An 11,357-nucleotide genomic window follows, 5' to 3' on the forward strand; every position below is an offset into this window, starting at 1 on the left:
GATGTTGGACAACTTGAAGAGTAAGAAGTTCCGGAGAAAACGCTGAAAAAGACAAAAACAAAACAAAAATACTGCAATCGCTGTGCTTCCTCTTTCAACTTCTAGTCCTATGTCAGTGTTGATGTTGAAGTTGAAGTTTTGCTTCAGTGGTGACACCTATTGTCCACGAGAGGAGTGCATGGCCTCAGTGCCAGTATAAATGGTGAGGCATTGATGATGTCAGGACTTCTGACACAACCAACACAAAACCATAACAGACATTAACAGGACTTCACAAATCAGCGAGTGACGTCATGATGTCTGTGTTCATGTTTTATACTGAGGATGCAGAAAGTGAGCTGATTTGTGAGCACCACAACAATATTATAGTGAGAGCAGAGCAATGTCAAATGTAATGACTTTTCCCTTATATTTTGCTCACAGCTAATCAATAATCACAACTGAGGTTTTCTGTGTGACTGTTCACGTAAAAACATTGCATGCTGTTGTGCTGCTGTACATGTAGTATGACTGCACTCTTTGCTTACCCATTCCAGACAAAAAACGTTAAAACTGTTAATCCGGCAGGACAAAGTGAGCATTATTTCTCTTTCCACCCTCATCCTCTTCCTCCTCACCTCAGGCCTCATCTGCTGAAATGAAGTCGAGGCTCTAACACATGAAAATGTGTAAATATGCTCACTTATTCCTGATGTTGTTATTCTGGTCACTAAAAACTTCAAATGTTGATGCCATTTCATCTCTAGCACTCAGAAATGTAGCAATTAAGTTTTTATGAGGAGATGATGTGGGCTGAGAATTAAAAGTAAAATACAAGCGAGAAAATTACTATTTCGTTTGAAATGAGGCAAGAAAACACTGACATTAAGCAGGCACAAGACACAACCTTGCAGGATGTTAAAGGTTGCACATGGTTGGTGCCAATGTGTTGGGAGTGTCCAGCAAGCCAGTGAGATGCTGCTCTGCTCATTTACAGCAGTAACTTGAAGCTTGGCAAGGTCAGCAGACTGCACCACAATCCCTGCTGAGGAATTTGACAGGAACTGTCCACAGGAACAGTTTTTTGCACATTAAGTATTACTGAAGTGCATTCAAGTGTGATCTGAAGCCGTCATCCCTGTAGGCTGTTGGCAGGGGATTTCAGAAGTTGAGAACAATAGAAAATAGCTGAAGTTATAGTTTTAGAGATCCTTAAAACTTTAATTCAATCAGTGTCCTATTCTGAATGAAGGACCCTACATACAACAATAATTATCAGACCCCAAGTTGTGGGACTATTTATTAATCAAACCTGGTCAAACTCCAGTCCCACAATCCTGACGAGGCAGATTTCTCACAGTTAATATTTACTGTTATAGGTCCCCCATTAACCCAGTTTAATCACACATGAACACAATGTTATCCCTCAAGCACTATTATCATCAGAATACCACCTCAACTATGAATAACACACTTGTTGGCTCAGTTCACACTCCAGTTTGGTCATTACCGTGAAGAGGTCTTTTAAATTTGGGCTTATGGGACACCGCACTCTGTATACCGCAAAACGATTAATGATAAAACAAGTCAAGGACAGGTAGTTTCTGTTAAGTTATGTTTCTGCCTGGTTACAGTTTTAGGTGGTTGTATGAACTAACATGGATGTTACTAATGTTTGCTTGAGCAATTTTCTTTGGTATCAAAGGTTTCATAGACCAAATATTTGAAGCAAAACACTCAGGTGATTAATAACTAATGAAAATGTGTTAATTGCAGCCTTTCTCATAAGCGCATCTAAACAGTTTTGAAAAATGACGGCATTTGTTGGGGGGTGAATTGTGGAAAGCCAATAATCATAATTATTAGACAGGAAAACTACACACAAACATTTACCACAACTCCACTGTAGGTTCCCAAGGATACCTGTAAAAAAAACTTCAGTCAAAGCAGATACATACGCAGGACCATCTTAACAAAAGGTCCATGAATGAAGGGTTTGCTCATTTTAGCCAAAGACTGGATATTATTGCATAGAAAATCCCAATGAACTATAGCTGTGCATATTGAAATCTTACTGTGCTTTTCATAATGAAAACTGCTGTGTCACAATGAACCTCAAAATTCTCTGAATGGGGTCAAACGCTCTAAAATTTGAAAAGCTGGAGATCTACAGGCAGTGTTCAGTGGGACAGAACCTATTTTTGGACATTCAATCTGTACTGAAGCTATAATTTCTGTTCAGATGCAGTTTGTCATCTGCCAGCTATATCTGAGGACAGCCTGGCCATGGGTCAGAGAGACAGTCAACATTGAATTAACTTTTTTTCTGTCTCAGAATAGTCAATCCAATTGATCATTATTTGCCCGTGCAAGTGCCTGTTACTCCTTTAAGTCATAAAGCAAAACATCTCCTCAAACACTCCACGAAGAGTTGAGAGAAAATAAGAGGAGAGAGAGGTGATGACACCTGGAATGATATACGGTAAGTTTTGACAAATGTCACATTTCAGAAAGCATCAGCAACACAGCAAGGGGTAGAGGCCAGGGCCTGTGCAACAATGGGTAGAGGCCAAATTAAAATGACAAGTTAGATAAAGGTCAAGAAAATTAAGAGCAGGCCACGAATCTACACCTAAGGTGAACAACTACCGAAACACACTACATGCCAAAAAAGGTAGGATGCCACTGGACAAAGTGACTTGTGTCTGTGTGTTTTTTTTCTCCTAGAAAGTCATACACTGCAGCTGTATTTCTGTATTAATTATAGTTAATATTTTAAAAGAAAAACCTCTGTGAGAAACTAGTTGATTTATTGAGTTCAACCAAAAAAAAAGAAAAAGTCAGCTCTGAATACATGTCTGGCAGGTGGGGTTAAGAACACCAGCTGTATGAGTATTAGCTGCGAGTGTTTCCTCTGACTAAAATGATGTCTACGCATCACACCTTAAAAACCCAACTAAAACTCACTGACTGGAAATACATCTTCCTCATTCTTCATGTGTAAATGAATGATTACACACTGCACTAAAAGACTGCCAATCTTACTGGTACTGACCATCTTACTAAGCACACCTGGAAGATGGAAGCCTAAATGATTACTTTTCACAATAAAAGCCTCACTGAACATTGATTAACCTGGAGATCGGAGGTTTTTCTGGTGTTTAAACTTGTGGATTTGCTTTGGCTCAGCAGAGCAGTTACAAGGTAACAAGACGACACACCCAAGTTAAACTTGTCCAACTACTACTCCATGACTGGCTTTAGATTTTGATAACATGTGGCTGTACAGACCAGGAACCATCATATCTACTTTAGGGTGAAGATAAGACCAAGACAAGATGTGTTATATTCTAGGGAATAAAACATAGAAGAAACAAATAATTATAAAATAAAATTATTAAATACAGTCATACAAATGTGTAAAAACTGACATTTTAACTGACCGCCTAATGAAAATACAAAAAACGATCACAGTCAAAGATGCTCAAACAAACACTTTGTACCAACTGTGGGGTCAGGTAGTGTTTTAGACATTTTAAACAATCATAAAAAAGAAAAGAGAAGAGTTCTTCCAGAAGATGTCCCTTTCTCTTTCAGACACATTGTTCACATACAAAGGCAGGCAAATCGCCCCACACTTTGTCCACAAAGTTGCCACAAGCCAAGCTGATGTTGTCTAACTAGTTAGTTAAGTAGTTAGGTGGTGGCAAAAATGAGCAAGTTCTACTCATACCAGTGATTCACCCACTGAATTACATGCCTTGCAGACCTATGCACTGGGCTTTTTTTTGTTTTTTTGCCCAAGCTATAGCCTGGTATTAGCATTGTTTACGATAAAATATAGCTCTAGAAATTTTCAATTTTAACAAGGGAATAAAGAACCAGACAAATCTTATCATTTCATACTGTTATACCTGTTCAGCTAACATCTATTGACTTATGTTCACTAATAAAGGTGGGCTGAATCATTTATTCCTGTATTGACTAAATATGATTGGGTGCCATCCTGCTGGTATGCTGGTAAGCAAGAGATAAACTCCCCACTGTCTCCTTCCCCTCTCTTCCTGCATGTAGAGCAACTCGTAAGCAGCTTCGCTGTTCCCAGCCACCGCTAAGTAATTAGCAATAAGCATTGTAGCATATGAACAGTGCTACATACATTGTTTGCAAGATTAAATCCCTTCTACCCAACCCACCTTAGTTTAAGATGATCCGATCAGTCTGACTTGCATCATAGTATGATCACAACATTGCAGGCTAGTTTCTTACTTAAAATGACCTGGCTCCTATACATAAGTGTAACTGCTGACCTCTTTGTTGACAGAAATCACATGATCTAGTATAAGTAAAGATCATGACTCCTGCACCTTTGAGTCTCATCATTGACAATGCTGGAAAAATATATTTTACCCAAGCAAACGCTGGATAGGCTTTTGCTTCTGAGAATCACGCTTGATGTATCTCTCAGCCCCAGATGAATTGAGCCAGACAGAACACAGCCAGATATAGTGGGATTATGTAAAGTTGTATTAAAATGACATATTATATGCAGAAAATGATGTTTTTACAATTATTTACTGTTGTATACAGTTACTACTACTGTCCCTAAACCTTTTTAGAAGCCTTTCTACTGATCACAACAACAAATCAGTGAGCCAATTAGATTTTCAGCTGGCAGACTAATGTTAGGTTTCTTTCCAGGGATTTCTGAAAGTGATCCCAAACACCCCACACTAAATTTGTAATGTCATATGATGAGAAGATGATAGCTATGGAACATTTGGCCCAGCCGTTTTTTTGACACTAATATTAATTACATGTTATGTCCTGGACACCAGATATTTTACTTAAAAAATAAATACAATTTCTCCCTAGAAATATGCTTGAAGAAAAAAAAACGAGGCTAGCACTGCAATGCCCGCGTGTGTGCTGAAAAAAGCCTCGTGAGGTAAAAGTAAGTGGCGCACAGATGGAGTATTTCTGGTCTAGACATCTGTGTAATCAAGCTGGGACCTTTTCAACACTCACTACTGAAGATAAACAACATACTTGTACGAAATCATAACAGCAGCAGGCAGAACGTGACCCTGCTTGGCAATAACAGTGTAGTAAACATGAAGCCCACTACAGTGTACATCATCTAAGACAAAACTACATATCCTCACAATGGGAGTGTTTCCCCAATATCTATTTACTCTGAAAATTTTCTAGCTGCTTCTTGCTATCGCTGGCAGTTTATCTTACTAAAGCTCTCGTTGTACCTCACAGCTGTAAGACCTGCCTGCTTTTCTAAAACTGGTGCTATAACAGTATAATATAACGGTATAATATAGAAATGTACCTGGAACCACACAGCGGTAGCCCTCATCAGTACAGACTGCTAACAGTAAACAGATGACAACACTGCCGGCTAATTGAGTGGTTTCCAGTACAAGATATACAAAACTACATTTTGGTAAATGAAGCGCAAAACATGAAACCGTGCAACGACTCCAAATCGCGAGGATATATGTAGCCAGAAATTAGATCTGGTCTACGCCATTTCAGGGAATATTAGAGGTGCAGCTTGGCGTCTTGGCCTTCTCTGACAAGAAGCTAGGCTAATGTTTAGTAATTATAAGACATGTACAATAACAGAAATTGGTAGTGTGGTTGTCTGTCGTATGTAGCTGCAGTCAGTGAAGCGTTATTTGGATGTCGTGACAGCCGGTTGCTAAATATTTGGTGGAAAAGCTAATGCTACTTAGCTGGGCTGGCAAGCTGTGGCTAACACCCCCACCCTCGACGCAAAGGGACAAAAGGCCCAAACATTTATCAGCCGCTATCAACCTTGACACAAGCTACTCCAAGGCAGCTTGTGTCAAGATTCCTGTGTGGATTTTTAACACTGCCAGGGGTCGCTTATTGTTATCTAAATATGTTAACAGAGAAGGATTGGAGCTGTCATCCCACCCCTTCTGTGTCTGCTTTTACCACGTCATTGAACTATCCAACACTGCGGAAATACGCCGCTAGCTAGCGGCTAAGAGCTAGGTAAATGCTAACTGGCAGTCTAGCTGCCACTTGCTGTAACTTACCCGTGTCTCCGATGATGATGTATTTGAAGAGGTACGCATACGCCATGACCCCTGGTTTGTGCAGTTAGCTGTCTAGCCCGTTACACCTTCGTAAAATCGACCGTTAACCGTGTAAAGAAAGTGGCTGACAGACTGTTAGCCCGTTTCTCTCTGTCCGTGCTGAGGAAGGAACAATAAACAGCCAGAGCCTCGGCTCGACGTCACACGGTCCGCCCTCGCCACGCTACACAATGAGATCTTCAGGGTCTGCTCGGAAATTTACGATGCATTTCACTACTTCCACTCTTAGTGGAAATGATGGGGGAAAAAAATCACCTTTCTTCTAAAAAAAAAGTCAGGAGGTATTAGATTCACTTCACTTTGTTGTTAAATAAATAAAAAATGAAATAAAAAGGGAGCAGAGATCACTGCTACCACTTTCACAACATATACAACAAATTCAAGAATAAAAAAGGTAAATGAAACCACACCGTGAAGCGGTATGCATAATACCATAAACAGTACCACATAGCAATGGCGATTCTAGGCTCAAACCTTTAGGGGGGGGGGGGGTCAGCTCCCAATAAACCCCTTTTACAGTTGCAAACCTCAATTCAATTGGATAAACATTACAATGTTACCTTCAAAAGCAGCCTAATAGTTGGATGATCAATTGTAGTGTCAAAGAATAAGTCAGAGTGAGTAATCAGAGATTTCAATCTAATACACCATTTTAGTGTGGAGCCTTTAGTTATTAAACTCAAGCCAAAGGCTCAGTCATTAAAGAAGTTACTGAATTATTTGTGGCAAAGCAGATAAGATGAGAAACATGCACAACACTATTCCAGTCTCTCAATCACACAGAGGCAGTCCACCAAATCATCAAGCACTTAAAGTGGCATTAATCAGTACAGACAGTGGAAAATCATCCTGCCACTCTATAGTGGCAGGACACAAAGCAAACTGTAGTAGAGCTGTTTTATATTAAAGCTTTTAAATCCTGCAAAATGCTACAATTCATATCAATATGTCCTGTTCAGAATTTCCATTGGCATTTTTAAGTGTGCTACTGGAAAGCATGCAAAGCATCCACAAAATACATGAAAAACTACTTTATGAAAAATAACTTTTGTTTTTTCCAGCTAACTTCACTATGTGCTCCCTCAATCTTCCTGTTCTTCTACAACCTCTCTGTCCTCTCTCTCTCTCCATCCTCTTCACTCAGCTAGAAGCTAGAAAATGACAACAAATATAATCTCATAATAGTTATTATAGAACAGTAATAAGTATAAGAGGGGTATCCACAACTGACAACAGGACAGCAGACTGCTTACATACGCAAACTCATCATCAATGAATGTGGGAAAGCTACAGCTTCATCATTTTTGGTGAATTTGACTACATTTCCACTCTTACCAGTTTCTTTTTGCTCTCTTTGCTGTCTTCATCCTGTTCTCTCTCTTTCTCTCCCTCTCTGTCCTCTCTCAGTCTTAAAACTTAAATGTTACAGTGAATAAAAGGCATAAACTGATCCATATCAGTTTATAGCAATATTCAAACTGAATACAGGCTGCAGCTGGACATAGACAGGTGACATTATTTTGGCTTGCTGTCACTTGGATTTGGAGCTGTAGTGTAAACAAACACTGAAGCCAAATTGCTTGAGCAGCCCAAAAAACAGTTTTAACTCACCTATGCCCCATAGTGAATGCCTTTCAAGTTTCAAGTGAGACCATGCTTCATCAGCTTTTTTTTTTAGTTTCAAAAAGACATATATATGAATTTACAGACTTCCCAAGGTCCATGTCAGCTGAAGGGACAGGGTAACCTGGGCCTGGACCCCTGGGAGCCATTCATCACACAAGCATTGACTTGGGATGACAACTTTTGGCAATAAGATGTGGACAGCCACTTTGGGGCCCACAGTGGTTGAAATGTTATGAGGCCACGATTGTGTTTTGATGCTCTAACAGTCTCCTGCTGGCAGGTCAGCAGTCATGGCCTGGATCCAACCTCCACCACTTCTAACGTCCTCTGTTCCTCCTCCAGGTTTCTTAGTTCTCCTCTGTCCACTGTGGGACTTCATATATTATGATGAGCCACATCTACCTGGGGAGCAGGCCATATTGGTACAGTCATGCCTTAAGCCTCCCCAGTAGTCAGATTTATTCGTGTCCTTCAGCGGTCCCTCTGCTTGTGGTGCTTCTTGTGTTGTGGACGTTGTTTCTGTCGCTTGGTGAATTGTCATACCACTTTCTCAGATTGCACTTGTCAGCGATGTTAACCTAGAACCTAGAACCCATTTTGCCTGCATGTTGGAAGATGTCGTGACTGTAAGGTATGAAGCCCCTTATTGCCAGTTGTCTTACGTTTTCCACTGCTCCAAAGATAGTGACGTCACGATGAAGTTAATGCTCATAGCAAACAGGAATGGTGACGATCTCTTTCTGTAGGTAGTCTTTGGCCTTGAAGCGGTGCTTGAACCCTCTCAGGTAACTGCTGATTATTACCTTGATGTGGTCTGGGATGTGATAGTGCTTCAGTGCTGTTCTGAGAAGATTGTGAGGAATTAGCCGAGTCCAGCCAGACTGCTGTCAGATTTCTTTGACCTGGCTTTCACGTATAATCTTGCTCAGGACCAGGGCCATTTTTTTTTTTTGCCATTTATCTGGGTTTGAGTCATTGAGGCAGCAGACTAAGAAAAGATGCTCAGACCCACTTCTTACCTGGCTATAGCCTCTAGGTTATCCAGCAGAAATGTTTTTGACCAATGCTTTCCCAAGGCAAGTAAGAGTCATCATCTCTCCAGCATGTTCTCTCCCAGTTACACATGCAGGATCCATCCTCATCAGGTGTTCTCTCTGAGTCGTCCTAGATGAACAAGCTCCTCACCTGTCTCTATGTCCCTGAAGTCAACTTGGGCAGCTGGGGATGTGACTGCCAAAGCCACTGACTCTTACTTGATCTACAAAGCACCAGACCCTTATAGCTCCCTCTGCCTCCACAGGAGGGTGGACTCATGGGTCTTGTTCTGGGTCCAGGCCCAGTGGGCTAAGGCTCGGCCACTCAGTGCTCATTTGAATGACACTTAATCTGAAGACCATTTTGCTTTGGGAGGCCCACCAGAAAAAGTTTCTCTCGACAACACAGGTCTTAGGAACATGGTGATGGATGGAGGGGTTATTACAGTAAATCAGTGCAAAATATTAGACCATAAAAAAATAAATCTAAAGAAAGCAAAACAACATAAATCTGGGCAGACAGAATTATCAGCAAGTTCAGAAAACCAGCCCGAAAGGCCTGGAAATAATATGACATCTGTGAGTAAGTTTAAAAAAAAAAACCCCAAACAAACCCAAAACATCCATTTGTAAGAAAACCATTCACTTCTCCATTACTCCTTGAGTAGTTTTACAACGCTTTAACATCAATTTAAATGGGATTTTTCTGATTTAACATTATCTTGAAATAAAGTGTTATCTCTTTGTAATTCAAATGTGATTTTTTCACATTTTTAAAAGGAACAGCTGGAAAATAAAATGCATCATCTTAGGCAGCTATTCTTTCAATAAATTAAAAAAGCTACAATTTTCCACAAAATAGACCCAGCCTTATTTCAATCGCAGACTCTCAAAATTGCGCACTATTCTGATGATATTCTGATGTTATGTTTTAGGACATTCATTTTCTGGATAGACCTGTCTATATCTACTTGTAATCCCAAAATGTAACAATTTATGTTCCGAGTTACTTTTGCCCTCATGACATTTTGTATGTCGTCACAGTGGGACACAGAAAATAAATTTGACTTAAACAAAAAAGTAATGACACACAATGAAAACAATGTTGCCTTTGATTCCAGCCCACATCTAAGTTCCAAGCTCAACAGACAGCTGTGTTTACAGCATGTATTCAAGAGTTAAACCAACCGGTTACAGGTGGACATTTTAAAAGCAGTGATGTAACCTAGTCCTTGAACTTTAAATGGATCATTGTATTGTAGAAAACAAATTTTCAACCATGTAAAAACCTGAAAGGAAACTCTGTGGCCATTATTCACTGCACAGAAGAGCAGTGGCTCTTTGCAGTGCCTTAAACCTGGATTCTTTTTAGCACAGGGCCAGCAGAGGGCGACTCCTCTAATTGTAGATAAGTGTAAGGAAAATGCCTTTCAGTTTTTTTGATCTGTAACTTCAGTTATACTTAAGATTGTAAGTTAAGCTTTATTAAATAGAACGCAGTGCTGATTTCAGATATTATTATACCCCCAGTCAGAGTCAAAAAGAAACATAGAATAGGGAATGACATAGGACCTACCTTCAGTTCTAGCCAGTAAGCTTGCAATATCAGTCCTGACATGCAGGGGTGGATCTAGAGAAATATTCCTAGGATGGCGTGAGGGTGACAGGGAAATCACATGGGGTGGCAAAATCAATGTGCAGGTGTTACATTCTGTAATATTTATTATATATGCTTAAAATACACCAAATGCAGTAAGTATACACCTGTTTCCTATAAACATGGTCAGTAACCTTCTTATTGGCTTTAGGCCAAATAATAAAACATTTCCGTTACATAAAAAATGTGCATTTTGATTTTATATAGGCTACTGTGTAGCCTATATATTAAATAAACATGTAGCTCAATAAGTATAAAATCCAGAATACTACACAACATGAGGTGGATCAGTTGGAAATACAATTTTTCTAATTTAAGTTTCACATTCTTGTGTTAGAAATAATCAAACTGTTACATGCTTACAAAATGTCAGGAATCTGCACTGTCATGACCAAGTTTTTCACCAAAAATTTGAAGTGATTTTTTTTTTATGATTTATGGGGTTATGATGCTCACCTTCATTCAGTTTCCAGAGTGTAACAATCTACCACCTGTGTTGAAATCTGAAATGCCCATGATGGTGATTCAAAATATGCTCTGGCACAATCACAGATATCAGTTGCTACTGACAACAAGAAATACATTTTTAATTTTTTGAATCTATATTGAATTTTAACTGTAGCTAGGCTCAAAGTGTTAATGCTAGCTTATTTTAATAAAAAAACAAAACAAACATTGTCATATGTCAGAGGATTTGCTTTTTTTTTTATTCAGCTATGATGACACTCACAAAATTGAGAAAAGAAAAAGAAAAAAGATCCAAGGCTCTCTATCTTCTTTACTGTGAGGGTAAATATAACACAATACCACTTGATGGCAGCAAGCAAACAGGTAAATGCAAAGCATGAAAAGAATTTTCCAAAGAGCTAATTAAATACTCATTATTGACATGCTGAGCTGTAGTGACTAATTGTTTCTTACAGA

General features: G+C 39.4%; 1 protein-coding gene across 1 annotated transcript in view; it reads right to left on the reverse strand.

Annotated features, from left to right (window-relative positions):
* rab2a (RAB2A, member RAS oncogene family) overlaps nucleotides 1–6,259 on the reverse strand; it is a 29,999-nt gene extending 23,740 nt beyond the window's left edge. The window contains exon 1 of the mRNA XM_031735415.2: nucleotides 6,057–6,259. Coding sequence (XP_031591275.1) covers nucleotides 6,057–6,102 — 46 coding nt within the window. The 5' untranslated portion in view covers nucleotides 6,103–6,259. The remainder of the gene's footprint in view (nucleotides 1–6,056) is intronic.
* Between the last annotated feature and the right edge of the window lie 5,098 nt (nucleotides 6,260–11,357).

The sequence above is a fragment of the Oreochromis aureus genome, linkage group 18 (genome assembly GCF_013358895.1).
Source record: "Oreochromis aureus strain Israel breed Guangdong linkage group 18, ZZ_aureus, whole genome shotgun sequence".
Lineage (NCBI taxonomy): Eukaryota > Metazoa > Chordata > Actinopteri > Cichliformes > Cichlidae > Oreochromis > Oreochromis aureus.